Source organism: Geotrypetes seraphini, chromosome 14 (assembly GCF_902459505.1).
Source record: "Geotrypetes seraphini chromosome 14, aGeoSer1.1, whole genome shotgun sequence".
NCBI classification, from domain to species: Eukaryota; Metazoa; Chordata; class Amphibia; order Gymnophiona; family Dermophiidae; genus Geotrypetes; species Geotrypetes seraphini.
Window position 1 is genome coordinate 59,387,942 of NC_047097.1, and position 20,539 is coordinate 59,408,480.

The window sequence follows — 20,539 nt, forward strand, 5'->3', positions numbered from 1 at the left end:
CCTGCCCATCTCTACCCAATCTCCACCCCAGACCCCGCCCCCATAAGAGTACTAATTGCATCTTGCACGTCCCGTGCCTCATCTGGAAGCCTTCCCTCCGACGTTGCAACGTCAGAGCGAAGGCTTCCGGTTCAGGCGCAGGATGCCCGTAGGAGCCGCTGCCCGTGGCTTTGTACACTGAATCAGTTAGGAAGAGGGAGCTGGCTCGAAGATAACGCCGCATCGATCGCACCGTGGACCGGCGGTTGAAGAACACTGTGTTGGGCCTGATGCACATGCTGACCCTGTGGACCGGCAGGAAATTTCTGTGGACCGGCACTGGTCCATGGACCGGTGGTTGAAGAACACTGTGCTAGATGACATGGTGTCAACATGGTAACACTCTCCTTTTAACAGCTACTATCACCACTACTAATCCTTTCTAGACAAACGCAGCGCTGTGCATCAAAACATAGAAGAGACAGTCCCTTCTCTAAAGAGCTTACAATCTAGTCAAGACAGACACACTGGACAAGAAGGTGCATCAATATACAGTGCTCAGGTGGGGGAATTACAGAGGGAATGATAAGACAGATAATTCTATTTTTATTTATAACAAATCCAGGCAAGGAAATCACAGAAATATGAGCAAAAAGAAAACATAACCAATATATTGCACTCTTTTAGTCCACATTATTTGGGCTATCTTGTTCCTTAATAGGCTTTTAAAAAAAAAACCCTCAAGAAATGATCTATTTACTTGCACAAACAGTTTAAATTTCTATCTACAGTCACTTGTTATCACCAACCTCTGTATTAGTTTCCGAAATATTCTCAACAAAGGCTTATCCTGAAGAAAAGTTTCAAGTTGGGATGGAGCCACAAACACAAACTTTATTATTTCCATATTAAACATTTACATGGGAATTTAAGGGAAAAAAAAGTAGCTCCTACAGCCAAGACTTTAGGCTTAAGCTGTAGAAACTGTCTTCTCCTAAATTGCTTTTGTTTAGCTACATCTGGAAACACTTAGTTTGTTTCTGATTAATGGCGGATGGATACCTCCATCTCATCCATATTCCTCCTCCCCCTTTTTCCATTAATACAGGAGAACTGCATGTGTTCGGAAGAGACCAGAACCCAGCCATCTTATTCATGGACCTAACTTCCCTTTCCTCAGATTTAAGATTGTTGCAGTCCCCAGGGACAGAATTATTTCCTTCACATGCTGAGGATATATTGCTGAGGCTGGCAACTCATAGAGTTTCAGATTTGCTCCAAAACTGGAGATTTAACAACTCTCTACTATTAGATCCTGATTTTCTATCTCATGTCAGAGCAGCTATTCGAGAATATTTTTTGTTCAACAGACCTGAAGACACGGGATGACAGTGCCTTTGGGATGCCTTCAAAGCCTACCTTAGAGGTATTGTTATAGTATATCAAGCGCGTAAAAGAAAAGATTTGGATAAACAACTGTACGAATATGTCAAAAACATCAAGGACCTGGAATTTTGTCATCAAACGAATCCTTCAGACATGCAAACACTCAAGAAATTGCATCAATCGAGACTTGACTATAATTTACTACTCAGTAAGAAAGCGGGAAATGCCATTTTTATGCACTCAGCAAACTATTGTTGTGATAATAATAAGAATAGTCACGCCCGGGCAAACTATCTGAAAGTTAGAGAAGAAAGACTCAATATACACACCATCATAGACAATAAGCTATTGACAAAACATTGGAAGTGGCTGATCTCAGCTGTCTCCCTGACCGAAGAGGACACCATGCTCCTAAATTCTGAGCTTCCCCACCCTCTCATCAAGCTTTTTATGCTTTCCCGACTTGCCATGGTGCTAACTACTAGTCCTTGGGCAGGATGGGGCGGTTTTTTCGGGCCTCTGATTCCAGGTACGCTTGGAGCTTGGAGCGGGAGGACATCCTCTTCACATAAGCTGACAAGAGAGGGAGGGACTTCAAGCAATCTGGAGCCAGGTCCAGGTGGTTCTGGAGGGTGTGCAGGAGGCTGAAATCTGCATAGGAAATCTGTTATTGAGGAAGAAACACATAATGTTATATAATGATGGTGGCGGAAGTACTGCACCTCAGTGACATAGACGGGTTCACATGGCATAGTACCAACAGAGAGGATGAATGCTGCATTAGGGTTGGAACTAGTGGAACAGGGCAGGGAGACCAATCAGTGCACCTTCATCTCCTCAGAAGACAGTTCAGTTAATATGGCTTGCCACTGGACATATTTAATTTGTTTTCTATTCCGTTCTCCCCTACGAGCTCAGAACGGGTTACAGGTTAGCATACGTAATATATAGCTAACAGATACAATTTGCCATAGCTATAGTACAAGTTTTTATGTTTAAATGATTTTTATTAATTTGGTAGAGGAACATACAATAAACTTATATGATAAAACATTGTTCATCCAATATGAGAAACATGGTTCCTCCAACAACCCTCCTCGCCCACCCCCAAATTATGTCCTTCAATCCTGCTAATCAAAAGAAAAGAACCTTACAAAATACATTAAGAACATAAAAAAATTGCCGCTGCTGGATCAGACCAGTAGTCCGTCGTGCCCAGCAGTCCGCTAACGCGGCGGCCCTCTGGTCAAAGACCAGTGCCCTAACTGAGACTAGCCTTACCTGCGTACGTTCTGGTTCAACAAGAACTTGTCATACTTTGTCTTGAATCCCTGGAGGGTGTTTTCCCTTATGACATACTCCAGAAGAGCGTTCCAGTTTTCTATCACTCTCTGGGTGAAGAAGAACTTCCTTACGTTCCTACAGAATCTATCCCCTTTTAACTTTAGAGAGTGCCCTCTCGTTCTCCCTACCTTGGAGAGGGTGAACAGTCTGTCTTTATCTGCTAAGTCTATTCCCTTCAGTATTTTGAATGTTTCGATAATGTCCCCTCTCAGTCTCCTCTGTTCGAGGGAGAAAAGGCCCAGTTTCTCTAATCTTTCACTGTACAGCAACTCCTCCATCCCCTTAACCATTTTAGTCGCTCTTCTCTGGACCCTTTCGAGTAGTAAGGTATTCAAAATTCTACTGCGAGCACGAGGTGTGAGATCATTCCAAAGTGGTTCCCCAGTTGCACCAAAACGGCGTGCTGGCGGAGATTCAAAGTCCAAAAGACTGCGGCGCTCCAAAAATGCTTGCGTCATCAAACGAGAGCACCAGTGAGCCGCCGAGGGCGCGTCTGGTGTCATCCATGCCGCCAGGATAGCTTTCTTACCCAACAAGATTGCTCGGTCCACAAAAGCTGTCGTACCCCGTGGTTGGGGGGAAGTTATCTTGTGGTGCCCAAATAGAGTTAACGGAGTGGGAGTCCAACGCCGGTTCCAGATGGTTGAGATATACCGACCCAAGTTCATCCAAAAAGCAGAAACCATTGGGCAGTACCAAAAATGATGGCCTAATGGGGCATATGAGGTGGAACATTTGACAAGTTGTTATCCCAACTCGATACATAGTAGGAACCTAACACCAATTATACATAATATACAGTTTACAGGTTACAGTTGCCATAGTTGCAAGAGTTTTCAAGTTTTTATCCGAACACAACACATACTGAGGATTTATTACCAATACAGTGGTACCTTGGATTACGAGCATAATCCGTTCCAGGAGTATGCTCGTAATCCAAAATGCTCGTTTATCAAAGCGAGTTTCCCCATAGGAAATAATGGAAACTCGCTTTCATGCGTTTCCCCTCCCCCCCCCGAGAACCGGCATTGCTCCCCTCGAAGGCCCCCCCTGCGATCCAACACCCCCCCTGCCTTGAACCGTCACCCCCCCGCCACAATCCGACCCCCCCCCGACACGATTGGGCACCCCCCTGCCACGATCCGACCCCCCCGACACGATTGGGCACCCCTCCGACACGATCCGACATCCCCCCCCCCGACACAATTGGGCACCCCTCCCCCCGCCGCTTCTTACCCTCATCTGGGCACTCTTGAAGATCGGCCTACTCGTCTGCTGGGCCTTGAGCATCTGAGCATGCTCAAGGCCTGCAAGTTCACGTTCTGAACGTGAGCGTGAACTCGCAGGCCTTGAGCATGCTCAGATGCTCAAGGCCCAGCAGACGAGTAGGCCGATCTTTAAGAGTGCCCAGATGAGGGTAAGAAATGGCGGGGGGGTGCCCAATTGTGTCGGGGGGGTGCCCAATTGTGTCGGGGGGGGGGTCGGATCGTGGCAAGGGGGGGTGCCGGTTCGAGGCAGGGGGGGTGCCGGATCGCAGGGGGGGTGCCAGATTGCAGGGGGGGGGTGCTCGTAAATCGAGCCATGCTCGGTTTTTGTGGCACCGATTTTGCAAATGTTTTGCTCGTCTTGCAAAACACTCGCAAACCGGTGCACTCGTAAACCGAGGTACCACTGTATATATTTCTTTGTAATCCACTGCCCATAGGCAGGGGAGGTAGGAGAAGAGGTCTGTTTTTATTGCGTTCCTAAAATTCAGGAGTCTTTCAAGGGATCTGATCTATGGGGGCAGTTGATTCCAGTGGCTTGCTATGGAGTGGGAGTAGGAACATTGTTTGGCACGACCACTTCGGACCCCTGGGACACTCGGTCAAGAGCATCGAGGAGGCGTTGAGAGGCAGGGGCTGGGACAGGAAGTAGCTCACCTTGCGGCGGACCACCAGCTCGATGCCATTGTTTAAATCGCTTGTTACGCGTTGCCAGAGGACGTGGTAAGAGCAGATAGCGTAGCTGGTTTTAAGAAAGGTTTGGACAAGCTCCTGGAGGAAAAGTCCATAGTCTGTTATTGAGAAAGACATGGGGGAAGTCACTGCTTGCCCTGGATCGGTAGCATGGAATGTTGCTACTCTTTGGGATTCTAGAATCTTGTACCTCTTTGGGATTCCGGAATCTTGCTTTCTCTGAGATAATGCAATGTTGCTACTCCATGGGTTTTGGCCAGGTACTAGTGACCTGGATTGGCCACAGTGAGAATGGGCTACTGGGCTTGATGAACCATTGGTCTAACCCAGTAAGGCTATTCTTATGTTCTTATGAATGATGCCAGGACACTTCAACTGAGGTTTGCTGCTATGAAGGTGGGCAGAAACAAGAATTGGATGGGTGGGGGGTGGGGGAGGACTGGGAATTGGTTGGGCAAGCATAGAGAGAGAGAGGGGGATGTTTTTGGTTGGAGTAGAGGAATAGCCTTCTGGTTAGCACGGTGGATTCAGAACCTGGTGAACCGGGGTTCAAGTCTCACTGCAACTACCTGTGACCCTGGGCAAGTGGCTTAACCCTCCATGGCCCATAGTACAAAGACTTAGATTAGGAGCTCACTAGTGGTGGAGAAAAGCCCCTCTCTGCACTGTTAAATATTTCAGGGTAAATTATTTCATGGTCCCTAAACAGAAGAGACTGACTGCAGTTAGGATTTTGTTTCTGTTGTGTTAGCTGGGAAAAGAACCCATTAAAGGTTCATCGGTCAATATTCTTTTTTTTTTTAATTCTTTTATTTTAGAATTTAACATAACATTCAAGCATATACTTGAAAAAGAAATCAGAGCAAGACATAAATATACAGGGAAACCCCTTAAAAGAGGAAATAAATATCATTCATTAATCCACAATATTGCCGGAATCAAAAAAGAAACATATATATATATAAAATCCTAACTACAAAGCAGATGAATCCTATACAGTGACAGCCAGATTACACGCTAACCCGGTGGCGTAGCGAGGCTGAGTGGCGCCTGGAATGGTGGTGCCCCTCCTCTGTCCTTTTCTCCGCTCCGCCTACCTCCACGCGCTCCTTCCCTGCTCCCTCCTGCCGCGAGCGACCTTTGGCTGCCTCGTATATTGTCCCGAGTGGAAAAAGAAGCTGGACGTCATGAAGCTAGACAGACGGCACAGATACAGTGTAACAGAGGAAAACAGCGAGATGCAGAGGGAGCATACCGAGACATCTGGCAGAAGAGCCGAAAATAACGAGAAGAAACATTGCAGTTAGGGCTCCTACAATCCCTTGTTGCAAGCTTCTCGCAGCTCTGGGTCAGGCTGGGTACGGGGCTTGTGATGAGAAGGAGAGGGGAAGGGGATAAGCAGAGACTAGTCAGGGAGCTGAGTATTTGCTCTAAGTGTTTAGGACTGGCTGGCAGAGATAAAGGCACTTTACCTTGTTTCCTGCGATGAAGCCGCCACCCTTGGAATTCTGGGAGAGAAGTCTCTCGAAGGGGCCCAGATGATTTGGAAGCTCTTCGATGTATTTCTCTGGGCCAAGTTCCTTTGGGAGAAATGACGCTAAAATGGGTTACAAGCTCCATAATATGTGTGCTAGGACTGACTGCATGTCTCTTTCACTTCACTGTCTGTCTCACAGCCTCAGATCTGCTTCTTCTCCACTGTGACTCCATCTACTGTTGGTCACAGTCCCATCAGTACTCAGACACGGTTTCCTGGTAATTGTAGAAGCCCATCTCTAAACTGCCTAATGTGACTCCTGGGACAAAACAAAGAACCAACAATGACCTACCTGTAACTATGTATTTGTATTGCAACTATGACCTAACTGTATTAATAGTTGTAATGATCTACCTATTGAATGTCCGTGTCAAACTGTCTAGTGTAACTTCCTGGGCAAATGGCCCAACCTCTTGTAATGTAATCAGACCTTGAACTGAATAGGTAAAGGTGAACATAAGAACATAAAAATTGCCGCTGCTGGGTCAGACCAGTGGCCCCTTCGTGCCCAGCAGTCCGCTCACACTGCGGCCCTTAGGTCAAAGACCAGTGCCCTGATTGAATCTAGCCTTACCTGCGTACGTTCTTGTTCAGCAGGAACTTGTCTAACTTTGTCTTGAATCCCTGGAGGGTGTTTTCCCCTATAACAGCCTTCGGAAGAGCGTTCCAGCTTTCTACCACTCTCTGGGTGAAGAAGAACTTCCTTACGTTTGTACGGAATCTACCCCCTTTCAACTTTAGAGAGTGACCTCTGGTTCTCTTTACCTTGGAGAGGGTGAACAACCTGTCTTTATCTACTAAGTCTATTCCCTTCATTATCTTGAATGTTTCGATCATGTCCCTCTCTCAGTCTCCTCTTTTCAAGGGAGAAGAGGTCCAGTTTCTCTAATCTCTCACTTTACGGCAAGGTAGAATAGAAAACCTGATTACCATAACATAACGTGTATCTCTTCTCTCTCATCTCAACCCCACCCCCCAGCACTTCGCTCATCGGATAAGTCCCTCTTATCTGTATCCTTCTCTTCTACAGCCATCTCCAGACTCCGTCCCTTCTACCTTGCCGCACCGTATGCCTGGAACAAACTGCCTGACTCAATACATCAAGCTCCATCTCTGGCAGCATTTTACTTTATTTATTTATTTTTAAAATTTCTATACCGTTTTATTCCAAAACGGTTTGCAAAAAAGGTTACGTACATAAAATACTGAAACAGGCCAGAACAAATAGAAGCAAAAGCAGAAAGATTCAATCCTTACAAAAGGTCAAAGGCTCAAAGAAAAGCATCAACAAATAGTTGTGTTTTCAACCGTTTCCTGAATGAACTCCTATCGCTACATTTTCAAATTTGGCCAACAAGGCTATTCCACAGTTTTACTCCTGCATATGACAAGGTCATTGCATTCGTTTCCACATATTTAGGATTGGCATTTGTTTTCAACAGTGCTGAACTTTCGGAAAGCAATGATCTTGATGGTTGATAACCAGACATCAAACTCTTAAAAAAATTCAGGGATTGTGCCATATAGAAATTGGTGACATAACACAATTGCTTTATATTGGATTCCAAATACAACTGGCAGCCAATGCCATTGTTGGAGATATGGGGTAATATGCTCATATCTTGGCGTTCCAGTTATCAATCTAGCCATGGCGTTCTGGATCACCTGCAATGCTCTGCACCTGGTTTTGGTTATTCCTACGTATAGGACATTGCAGTAGTCCAGCCACGACAAAATCATTGCTTGTACAACAGCACGAAAGTCAACTGGTGACAGCATTGGTTTTAAGTGACATAACACATGTATCTGTGCAAAACATACTTTATCACTTGACAACTCATTGTAAGTCTTGGGTCTAGTTTTACTCCCAGGATTGTCATTGACTCCCTCACTGGCAATACACTTTTAATGTTTTTGGCCAATTGACCAGGTCAGATTTCCCCCCAAACATTACCTCTGTATTTTCAACATTCAATTTCAAACCTTGACTTTCCATCCATCCAGGAATTTCACTCATATAATTACTCATCAATTTCTCTAACCCATCTCCCCATACACACACTGGGAAGATGATATCATCTGCAATATGCGGTATTCAACCCCTAAAGAATGGAACAGCTGACCAATTGTGGCCATATAAATATTGACACAATAAACAGTAATCCGCTCAATCAGAAAAGTGCATTACAATGTCATTTTCTACTTAATTCAGGAAAAAGGCCTCAGAAAAGGAGCCTACGCACAGTCTTCTCATCAACTAAGGTAAAATCTTAAGTCATATAAATATTGAATAATAATGCTGAAAGCGCTGACCCAAAGCCCACTTCTTTGAAGATGCTTTCAGTCCCAAGCTCCAACCTACCTTCTAAGCACCAATATCTGTATTATCAATTCCTCTGTGCTTATGAAATCTCTCAATTTGTATCTGAAAGCTTGCAAATCAACGTGATAACTCAGTCCCCAAAAGCTAAGTGCAATCGCATCTGCTAACAGCGTTGCCACTGATAATGAGGACTGAGTTACCACGTTGATTTGCAAGCTTCTATATACAAATTGAGAGATTTCATAAGCACACCCCTGAGGAAGGCTTTCATAGCTGAAACACGGACCGTGTTGGGGTCTAGTACAAAAAGGATAAAAGACTCTCTGATAGGCTTGCATTATTATTATTATTTTTTGTATATGTTGTACCCATTTATATGCTTTTAATAAATTGATTGTCCTTATGGCTGATGTGCTTTGTCCCTTCCCCACTCTCTTTTGTGTCTTGCCTTCTCAGATCCAGGCATGCCCTGTGATCCATGCCTGGGTTTTCTAAAAGCTGGAACCGGCCCTCTGTTCATGTAGTTTTCATAGTTTCAGGTCAGTGCCTAATAATACAGGTAGCCTCCATTTCTCCTGTTAATCCCTTTTGTACTGGAAGGAGAGATGTAGGGTGAAGAGGTTACCCATTCCAGAAGGGAGACTTTTAGGCCAGTCCTGGATTTCTGCCAGTTTTATCCTGGTGCATTATGGGACCTGCAGCACCAAATTCTACACTGTTGTGGAATGTAATTTTAAAACCAGGACCGGCCAAAGTCTCCCTTCCGGAATGGGTAACCTGATCAGCCTAGAGAGAAGTTACTTAAGCATAAAATGAACCAGGTCTCACTATAAGCAGAACAGGAAAGATTATTGAGCAAGAAGGGTTTAATTACCACACAATCTAAAGAAGGAATTTTTTATGGTCAGGGCCTGTGCAAGGTTACTAAATGATCTAACTGAAGCTTCAGCCTTACTCTTCCACTTTCCCAAGATTTTGAGAATTAAATTCAAAAATGATGATGCTCCGAGCACTCCCACATCAATCCTGTGAAAATGCACAATTGGACATCATACATTTGAACATTAAATTTTGCTTTGATTGTATATGTGTGCCTGCTCTCCTGCTAGGGTTACCATATGGCTCCAGAAAAAGAAGGACGGATTTAGACATCCGGGTTTTAGACTTCCCCCTCTGTATTCGTGGGGATTAGGGGCAGAGCTGGCCCGAGAATATGGAAAAAATGTGAATAATATTCGGGCCGGTTCTGCCCTTATCCCCCCCTTCGCCTGGCTAATTTTAGCCCTGTGAGCCCCCCCTTAAGCCTTACTTGGTGGTCTAGCGGGTTTTCAGGCAGGAGCGATCTTCCCACGCTCCTGCCCCGTGCAGATCGCTCACAGGAAATGGCTGCTTTGAGCTCCCATAGTCTCTCGAGCCATTTCCTGTGAGCGATCTGCATGGGGCAAGAGCGTGGGAAGATTGCTCCTGCCCCGTAAACCCACTAGACCATCAGGTAAGGCTTAAGGGGGGGGGATGCTTACAGGGCTTAAAATAGCCCGAAAAATGAAAGTAATTTTTTTTGTTTAAAACTGTGAATAAGCGAATCCGTAGATACAGAATTCGCAAATACGGAAGGGGGAAGTGTACTTCCATTGCTTTCAGTGAAAATAATACAGAGATGTCTCTATCTGACCTCCTTACTTCCTTTGTTTCAGTAGAGGACTCGTTCCATCCTCCTTTTTCTGGAGCCATATGGTAGCCCTATGACCCTGCAGGTTTAGTCAAGTGCTGATGGTTCTTTAAGTCTGTGCGGCTGTCAGGCTCAATTGGTTTGGTTTGACAGTTGTTCTTCTTTGCTTCCCCTCAGGAACTGTCGCCCTAGGGGACTGCCTGGTCTTACCTAATGGTTGAGCCAGCTCTGTTCGCTTCCTGTCCTTCTCCCTCAGAACTGTAGTGTAATCACATTCTACTTACATGCTGGACCACAGCACCTGCATATTTCATACGCAGGTCCTCCACACCATCATTCACCATGTCAATCAGCGCAGCCTCTTTGTCATTGCTACCATAGAGACCTGAGGTGGAGACATAAATGGAGAACATAAGCCTTACTGGGTCAGACCAATGGTCCATCAGGTTCATAGATAACGGCGCGAAAGACAAAAGCCCAACCCGACCATGTGCCCAAGGCCCCGCCCCCAGGAGGGGCCTAAGGCTCCCGGGCCTATTCTGATTGGCCCAGGCGCCTTAGGCCCCACCAGTAGGCGGGGCTTTGGGACGAATGGGCCAATCCGGCCTCATTCTGTCGTTGGCTGCCTGCTGGACAGGCGGGTTTGGCTCCCGTCTGTCCGGCCAACTAAACCAAAGGTACAGGGAAGGGGGGTGGGGGTGTCGTGGGGGTCGGCCAGGGGGGTCGTGGGTCGGCTGGGGGGGGCGGTCGGAGGTTGTTGGGGGGGCGGTCGTTGGGGGGAGGGGGGTTTGCGTCGAGGGCAGGAGGGCATGGGATCCCTCCCGCCCGTAATGTAGTGCGGGGTGGGGGTAGGGGGTCGCCGTGGCCAGGAGGGTTTGGGCTCCCTCCTGGCCCGAACAACTAGCGGGGGGGGGGGGGTCGCCAGGGTCAGGAGGACTTGGGCTCCCTCCTGGCCCAAACAACTAGCGGGGGGGAGGGGTCGCCAGGGCCAGGAGGGCTTGGGCTCCCTCCTGGCCCGATATTGTCGGGGAGTCGGCGGGACAAGAGGGCTTGGGCTCCCTCTTGCCCCAATGTTGTCGGGAGGGGGGGGGGGTCGTGGTTTGACATGGCAGGAGGGCTTGGGCACCCTCCTGCCTGGATCGTTTGGGGGGGGATTCTGTAACCGGTGTTGTTTTTGACAGACACCGGTTACAGAATCCAGCTTTTAGGCGAAGGACTGGCTCCTCCTTCGCCTAAAAGCCCTTCTGTTGGACGTTTGTGGCCTAGGCGTGTTTTTGTTTCATTATGGCTAAAAAGTGTAGACGTGCTGTGGGGGTACTTGTAGACGTAGTGGAGATTGGGCATTTAGGCAGAGGAAGGCCATAATCAAAACATGGACGTTTGTTTTGGTTATGGACACTTTCCCTGCTTCAGGGTTGAACGTTTAGGGACTTAGGCCAAAAGGGGACTTAGACGCTTTTTTTGATTATGCCCCTCCACCAGTCTAGTGGACAGTCACCCCAATGTAGTTTTCCATCGGGTGACCAGAAGTCTGTTGTGGCAGAGACATACCTGCTCACCAAGGATTGTAACCAACTTCAACTTTACTTCAAAGTAGAGACAACTTATCACTGTTCAGTTTTGCTGACCAGTAACCATTTCAAGAAACATTTTAAAAAATATCCCCCCTCCCTTTCCATATGTCAGCTTTATGATTTAAAGACTCACATTATGCTTTTTATTAGGTCTGTAAATGTTGTAACAATGCTTTCAGGGCTTGTCTAAAAGCTACAGACAGCCATGTCAGTGTTGCATTATTTCTCTGCAAAACCCCCAATATAGAGCCCCACTCTGTCACACACCCATTTCCAGAGACTTACCGTACTTCCGTCCTAAGTATCGCAGGATTGTGTTTGACTGAAACAGAACAAAATCGCCATCCTGGAACTGTGGTAACTGACCAAACACCTAATGAATAAATCATACAAGAAAGCGAAGATCAGAAACCGAGGAAATAGATTTGCTAAAGCCTTAGCTGGTCAAAGGGAGAAAAAAGATCCGTAAATACCAGGAAATGCAGTCAGAGAACCAAGAAAATGTGGCACAAAGGTACGGAAATATTTTCCATTATATTGGAAGCCACAGGATGAAAAAAATTTCCACATGCAGCTGGATAATTTGTCTGTACATGTTACATCTTATGAACTCCAGAGGAATAATGCAAGCATGAAGAACGTTAGCAGTAAATTTGAGAGACTGAGGCCTGGATTCTGAAAGCGGCACCGTGGTCAGCAGGCACCTGAAAAAAACAGCGCCAGTCACGTGTCACTCTGATTATGACGCCGTTTTCAGAATCACGGCGCCTGCGTCGAAGTTAGGCGCCGGAAATGTAGATCAGGGTTTTACAGCCCTATATTTATAGTAATAATAACTTTAATTTTTATATACCGCAATACCACAAGCAGTTCAGAGCGGTTTACAGAGACAGCGATATTACAAAAACTTTCAAAATTACATTAGCATGGTAAGGTTAATTCAAGTTTTTTTTTCAAGTTTTTATTAATATTTGATGAATCGCTTATTCAATTTGCTAAGCGATGTACAACTTTCTAAATAAACATAGTTATGAAAGATTTTTTAAAGGAAGTAAGATCCTTTTCTTCTCTAATATATTGAGGTAATGAGTTCCACAGTTGAGGAGCCATTACCGAAAACTTATCGTGTCTTCTAGTGCCTACAATTTTCAGGGAAGGGATGGTTAAGAGGTTTTGAGAAGTCGACCGAGGAATTTTTCCTGGAAGTGTTTTAGAAGTACAACATGGTAGAAATGGAGTCAGTGAAATTTGTCAAAGAGATAAGTTTTGATTGACTTCCTGAAAGTTTGGTAAGAAAGTGCGTTCGAGATGAAGTTGGTTCAACATTTATTCCATTTGCCTGCTTGGCATGATAATGTTCTATCGAGGAATCTCTTGTAGATGCAGCCCTTCAAGGATGGAAAAGCGAACAAGTAGGCACTATGGGGTAAATTCTCTATAATACGTCTAAACTTAGGCGTGCTTTAGACATCCATAGTAATTGAATAATTACGGCGTTAAGGATCTTAATAAGCGTTAATTGGGACTTAGACGTAGCTAGACGTCAGGTAGACGTCCAAAAAAGATAGACGTAAGATAGACGTATAATTACAAAAACATCATACAGACATCTGGCGTCTAAGCACGGCCATTTGGAGACATCTAGATGACGTTTCAGAAAGCCGCGTCTGTTCTGCGCTCAGACGTCTACCAGACGCCTAAGTACTGTTTGATTGACACTTGCGTTTTCTGGACGTCTAAAGCACGCCTAAGTTAGATGTACTATAGAGAATTTACCCCTATGTGTGCAAGCTGTGCCTGGAAATTCGAAATGATGAGATAGATAGATTGGGGATGAACCTGTTATGGTTTTGAAGCAAAGGCAAGCAAACTTAAAAATAACCCTTGCTTCCACCTACATTCAACATAGAATCACGTTTAGCGGCACAGAACATCAACCCCGCCCATAACCCCGAATCTTGACATTTGACACCGCTAAGCATCTGCAAAGACGCTATTCCAGCATCGTGTTTTCAGGTGCCTCATGGCACACTCATTTTTTTTTCTTTTGTTTTTGTTTTTTTAACAGCACAGTCAATTACCATGACATTAATAGCCAATTAAAACAATTAACTTAGGTGCTGGCAGAGCGCCTAGAAGGCTTCCTAACAGCGCCGCATTCGGAATCCAGGCCTGAGATCCTACTCCACATATCCTGGCTTAGGAGCGAGGTTCATTACTGTGACTGTATGCACAAAATTAAGGCCCCCTTTTATCAAGCTGCGTAAGGTTTTTTTAAATTGCAGACCGCTGCGGTAAAAGCACTGACGCTCATAGAATTCCTGTGAGCATTGTCGCTTTTACCACAGCAATCTGCAATAAAAAAAAATCCCTTACGCAGCTTGATAAAAGGGGGCCTAAAATAATACCTTGCACAATAATTCACCCCCAAAACTAACCCATTCAGAGACATTGCCCCTGGGGGAAATTCCAGAGAGCATTTCCTTTGGAAAATTGGCTTTTGCAAAATCTGTGGACGTGCAAGCTCTCCATACTTCCTGAAAATTTCCCTTTATAAGACATATGCCTGTAAGCAAAAAAATGCTTTGGCCATACAAATAAAAACATTCCGATATATTTTGTATGCATTTGCGGTTTATCTGATTGAAAGAAATGTTCTTTTGTAAATAAAACATCACTTTCTTAACAATAAATCACCTCAGTTTGTCTCTGGAGAACTCAATAGGAGTGAGGTAAGTGCGTATATCCTACTTGGGTTGCTCAGGTTAACCTTAGACCTTGTTTCAATCTCTCTTTTCTACCTCCAAAAGCCTTTTGTGAAAAATTATTTTTCCATCTTAATAATTCAGTTCAGATATAAATAACATCTTCCTTGTCATAAGGGGTGACTACCAGTTATGATGTTTATAACACCCTTGTTTTCAAGTTTGGGGTATTCATCCCACACAGAGGTTTGGGTTCGATGGCAGGTTGGTAACAGTAGTTTTGTAAATACTCTGTCATTTTACTCACGGTCGTCTTTTTCAGGCCTACTTCTCCAGCCTTCCACTTCTTCTCTGACAGAACTTCTTCTTTCCACTCAACGCCCTGATCTGCGAGAAGTAGGCGGATGGGTTCTGCACGTCCTAGGGATTTAAAATAAAAGAGAAATCATTCTCATTGGCAGGCATTTTAAAAGACAGGCATTTCTCCAGGCAGAAAACCTAGACTATTCTTGGGAATCCCTTCTTTTTTTTGTCTTTTTCCTTTATTCTTTCTGGTAGTCTTTGATGCTTTCTCCTATCAGGAGAAAAGCCAGAATTTCAGACCCTAAGTGCCCCAGTGGCAAGAGTGCTTCGTTCATTGTGTCCTCTGGAATGCTCATTCAACACCTCTCATAGACAATCATGAACCATTGTGGTACTGCAGTGGACTCTGCCCCCTTCCCAGTCCCAAGCTCGCCCACTACCCAGTCTCTCTTTTTTGTCTTTTGGAGAATCATTTTATAGGAAAGAATCCCTTAACTTATTTATTATCATAGTGGAATACCACTAGAGCTGCATTTTGCTTAAAATATTTAATCACTATTAATCACAAAGCTTGCGGGTCAGTGGTTGTGGCCATTCATACTCTGATTCTTATGTGAGCCAAGGATAATGAAGCCATTGTGACATCACTGATGTGATTGGCTCTTAGGCACTGGTGGAATGAGGCATTATGACATCACAATATCTGCTCTGGATACCAGAGACTGTCATTCTGTAGTGTCTGTTTCAACCTCAGTCCTTCTACACCAGCATTCTTCAGAGCAAAGCTTGCGGGTCAGTGGTTGTGGCCATTCATACTCTGATTCTTCCCTCTCTCCTTAAAGAATGACATGAAGATGGTTTCCCGCGGTTATCCGCGGGGACGGGAACGGTGATGAATTTTGTCACCGTGTCATTCTCTACTCTCTATACGGCTGTGTGCATGAACCGCAAAGTAGGGGCTCCTTTTAACGAAGCGGCGGTAGCGGCTTTAACTGCGCGCGACATTTAATCACGCGCTGCCCCCACGCTAGCTGGGAAACTACCGCCTGCTCAAGAGGAGGCGGTAGCGGCTAGCGCGGCCGGCGCTATTACGCGTGTTAAACCGCTACCGCGCCTTCGTAAAAAGGTAGAGAAGAGAGGTTTTTGATCTGGGAAGGGGGCAAAACGCGGACCTCACGGACCTCGTGGATCTAAAACCGCACGTCCTTAAAAGTCCGAGGTCCGTGCACTGACAAGTCCGCCTTCGCTTTCCCTCGCGGACCTCACGGATCTGAACTGCACGTCACATCCTTAAAAATCCGAGGTCTGCGCCACTTTTAGTTTCTGGCTCTGAGAGAGCTCTAGGACAACTTAACTCTGACGGATCCTAAACTAAACTAAACTAAACCTTAAGTTTATATACCGCGTCATCTCCACAGGAGTAGAGCTCGACACGGTTTACATCTGAAAACCTGGTTATTCTCAAAAAGTAACTCTTCCTCCCTCTCTGGTCATTTTAGTCCTCTAATTCTTTTCTCCTCTTTTTGCCCCCACTGGAGTTCCTTTCTACCCTAACTCTTGTTAACCGCGTCGAGCTTTACGAATGTAGAGATGATGCGGTATACAAGCCTAAGGTTTAGATTAGATTAGATTAGATTACTAAAGAAAGGAACTCCAATGGGAGGAAGAAGGGCTTGGTAAAAAGGAAAGAAGGAGGGGACTAAGTAGAGTGGAGAGGGAGGGAGTGGTTACATTTTTAGAGAAAAGCCAAGTTTTCAAATGTTTTCTGAAGCGTTGGAGGGAGGACGAACTCCGAAGAGGGGCAGATAAGCTGTTCCACAGCTCGGCGATCTTGAAGAAGAGGGATGTTCCAAGTTTTCCTGCATGGGAGATGCCTTTTAAAGAGGGGAAGGATAGTATGAATTTTTGAGTGGATCTGGTGGAGTTAGGATTCGGGGAGAGCCAAGATAGTGGAAACAGGGGAGGAAGGATGCCGTGTAGAGACTTGAAAGCTAGGCAGGCGCGTTTGTAGTGAACCCTGAGGAGGACCGGGAGCCGGTGAAGCTTAGACAGAAGCGGGGAGATGTGGTCGAATTTGCTTTTTGCGAAGATTAATTTAGCCGCGGTGTTCTGAATCCGCTGGAGTCTGAGAAGACTTTTCTCTGTTAGGCTTAAGTAGATGGAGTTGCAGTAATTCAGTCTAGATAGAATAATGGATTGAACGAGGACAGCGAAGTGTTGTTGGTGGAAGCAGGATCTGACTTTCCTTAGCATGTGAAGGTTGAAAAAGCATTTTTTTAAACTAAGGAGTTGAGGAGATCGTTGAAGGACAGTGTAGAGTCGATGATGATTCCCAGAATTCCTAATGCTTTTCCCTCCCTATGCTAGGATCCGTCAGAGTTAAATTATCATAGAGCTCTGTCAGAGCCAGAGACTACAAGTGGCACGGAGCTCAAAAGTGGCGCGGACCTCGGATTTTTAAGGACGTGCGGTTTTAGATCCGCGAGGTCCGTGTTTTACCCCTTCCCTTCTGATCTTGCTTTCTCCATCATTCCTGGAGCAAATAAGGAACAGAAGGAGAGAGTTACAGACTTGCCTCGAAGTGGAAAATAGGTGATAACGTAGCCAGGCACTGCAAAAAAAAAAAAATAGAGCGTTTAAATTACAAATCTTAGAGAGGTGAATAACACACAGTAGATATTGTTTTGCCCAAAGGTTTACAATCTGAGTTTTGTACCTGAGGCAACATAGAATGGGGAGGAAGCAGGAGCTGAATGCCTGGCTCTCAATCTGCTGCTCAACCCATTAGTCCCTCGGTGTCAGGTCAAAAGCGCGCCGGGACAAAGGCACGCGCAGACAATTGAGCGCAGCGCGGAGGTGCGCGCCGCAGAAAATTACTGTTTTTAGGGCTCTGACAGGGGGGCGTGGGGGGGAACCCCCCCACTTTACTTAATAGAGATCGCGCCGCGTTGTGGGGGGTTTGGGGGGTTGTAACCCCCCAGATTTTACTGAAAACTTCATTTTTTCCCTGTTTTTAGGGAAAAAGTTAAGTTTACAGTAAAATGTGGAGGGTTACAACCCCCCAAACCCCCCCCAACGCCGGCGTGATCTCTATTAAGTAAACTGGGGGGGGGGCTCCCCAACAAAACCCCCCGTCGGAGCCCCTAAAAACTGTAATTTTCTTCGGCGCGCGCCTCCGTCTTGCGCTCAGTTGTCGGCGCGCGCCTTTGTCTTTCGCGGGGTTGTCTATGAGCCAGTCCCTCTGTCCCAAACATCGCTGTCAGAAGGATGAACCCTTTAATCGGCAGATGGTGAAAACGGCTTTCTTCACGTAACCTGATGTTGAACGAGAGCAACAGTGCCAAGGTGACGGGCATTTGGAGATGCAGATCTCCCGTAAGAGCCATAGAAGACACATGTTGCTTTTGAGCAGCAATGCCAAATAAAGGGTTAACTACCACAAGGTATATGACAGATTCAGCGTGGAGAAAGCAAGCAGGGTGTTAAGCTGAAGGCTGACAGCGTCATTCGTGACTGAAGTGCTTGGAGTAATTTGAGATTCCTCTCTATTGATTTGCAAATTAATCATCTATTCAAAAAGGGGGCTTTCTCCCCCCCCCCACTTTATCTTAAGCAACTTAGATCTATGTGTTCATACTTTCACGAGAAACATTGTAGTATTCTGGTCCAGACTTTAATGTTGCCCCAGCTGGACTATTGTGATATATTGTATCATGGTATATCAGTCAAATTACAGAATTGACTTTAATTGCTACAGAACATGGCTTGCACGTTTAATTTTCAGGTTACGTAAATTCAGTTACGCATCACTGGCTTCTGACAACTGCTCATGTTCCATTGAAATCTTCTTATTTTATTTTCAAGATTGTGCATGGTTTCACTCCAGTCATCTCATACATTTGATTCACATCCCATCTGGGTCTAGGGCTAACCAAACTTTACACTGATTAGAATTGGGCTTTCCGTCTTTCATAGGGATTTGTTTTAAAAAGATACTGAGGCATTCTTCCTCCTATCAAATGGTTTTTATCTGGAATAATCTACCATTAACATTAAGACGTCATTTCCCTCTGCTTTATTTCGTAGAAGATTTCTTAGATTTATATGTTCGATCTGCTCTATAGACACTTCTGCCTCTCTCTCTCTCTCTCTCTATCTCTCTCTATTTCTCTTTCTCTTTCTCTTCCTTTCTCTTTCTCTCTCTTTCTCTTATCCCTCCTGTTTCTCTGTCTTTTTCTGTTCCTTTTCTAAGCAGTTCCAGATACTCTGGATCCTTTTCATTAATCTAGTTCTATTCAAACGATTGTAGATACGAATATTTGATACATGGTTTTTATTATGATTCTATGTGTTTGAGCTGCTTTCTGTTTATAATTCTTATAATATTCAATAAAATTATTGAACTAAAAAAAAAAAAATAAATAAAGAAGTTTGAAAACCTCTTTATTTGATAAATATTTGACAAATGTTAGCTTATACCTAGGGCTCCTTTTTCTAAATGGTGCTATTGATTTTTAGCACGGACCAGCAAGGTAAATGCTCGTAGAATTCCTATGAGTGTTGGAGTATTTACCTCACCAGCCCGCACTAAAAGCCTATAACGCCGTTTAGTAAAACCCAACGTTAATTATCGTACAATGTGTTAGGCCAATCATGAAACTAATTTGCATGCAAAGTCCATCGTCCATCGATCACTGTTTTAAAATCGGACAATGAATCGGCCCACAGCGACCCACTCGGCTAGAGCAACTATTTTTAGGGCATCCGGGCCTTTGTTTACTCTGTTTATAACCAGCTGGGTTGTAAAGAGTATTCATGAATACATTTGATGTTGCATTTTTAACCTTCTGGTTTTAATTCCTGGGATATACTGTTTGTTTAGGACAGGGCTGCCCAAGTTCGGTCCTCGAGATCTACTGGCAGGCCAGGTTTTCAGGATATCCACAATGAATATGCATGAGAGAGATTTGCCTTCACTGCCTTCTTGGTATGCAAATCTCTCTCATGCATGTTCATTGTGGATATCCTAAAAACCTGGCCTGCCAGTAGATCTCGAGGACCGGACATGGGCAGCCCTGGTTTAGGACATTCTTGAGGGACATAAAGCCACTGTCTGGTCTCCATCTTGCCCCCTTGTGTTTAATGGCCTGAACCTAGTGTACTACTCAGGCTTACAGACAGATAAGCACAAAAGCATGATGAACTAGTAACAAAACCTAGTCCAGATCCGATCAGCGTATTTATATACGGTATATGCACAAACAGAGGTGCGCACACAGAAGCAACACACATCCATGCACACACCTGTACTGCCCAGATATGCACAGCCTAAAGCAGGACTGAAACATGGGACACTTACTTCTTACTGTTGGAGCTGGATGTTTTGTACTCGTCAGTTCTGGTGCAGCCTGTCCTTATACTGTGGTATGAGATTTATTTACCTGCAATTCCTGCCGCATCAGCATGAACTCAGACTGTTTAAAGAGTAACAAAATAGGATGGGAGGGGAAAATGTTCTTTTTTTGTTGGTTTACACAACTCGGGGCTTGCAGTCAGGAGAGAGACGGAAGGGTCAGAATAAAGATGGGCAAAAGGGAGAATAAAGGACAGAGATGAGCGAGAAAGGCAAAAGGGAAAATAGCATAGAAACTTATACACTTCTCGTCCTCTCAGGGTTTCCGCAGCTGTCGTTGTGCTTGTTGCAGGTTTCCAGGTCTCGCAGCATCTGGTCAGGTAGAAACCGACGTTTCAGCCATCATGC

At 45.1% G+C, this 20,539-nt stretch overlaps 1 protein-coding gene across 1 annotated transcript; it reads right to left on the minus strand.

Annotated features, from left to right (window-relative positions):
* Positions 1-565: 565 nt before the first annotated feature.
* LOC117348635 (glutathione S-transferase P 1-like) lies at positions 566-20,239 on the minus strand. The gene is made up of 7 exons (XM_033920974.1): positions 20,138-20,239; positions 17,354-17,389; positions 14,783-14,895; positions 12,056-12,143; positions 10,481-10,581; positions 6,140-6,247; positions 566-2,029 (listed from the first exon to the last, which is right to left on the minus strand). Coding segments are annotated over exons 1-7 (630 nt in total). The 5' UTR covers positions 20,139-20,239; the 3' UTR covers positions 566-1,846.
* Positions 20,240-20,539: the final 300 nt, after the last annotated feature.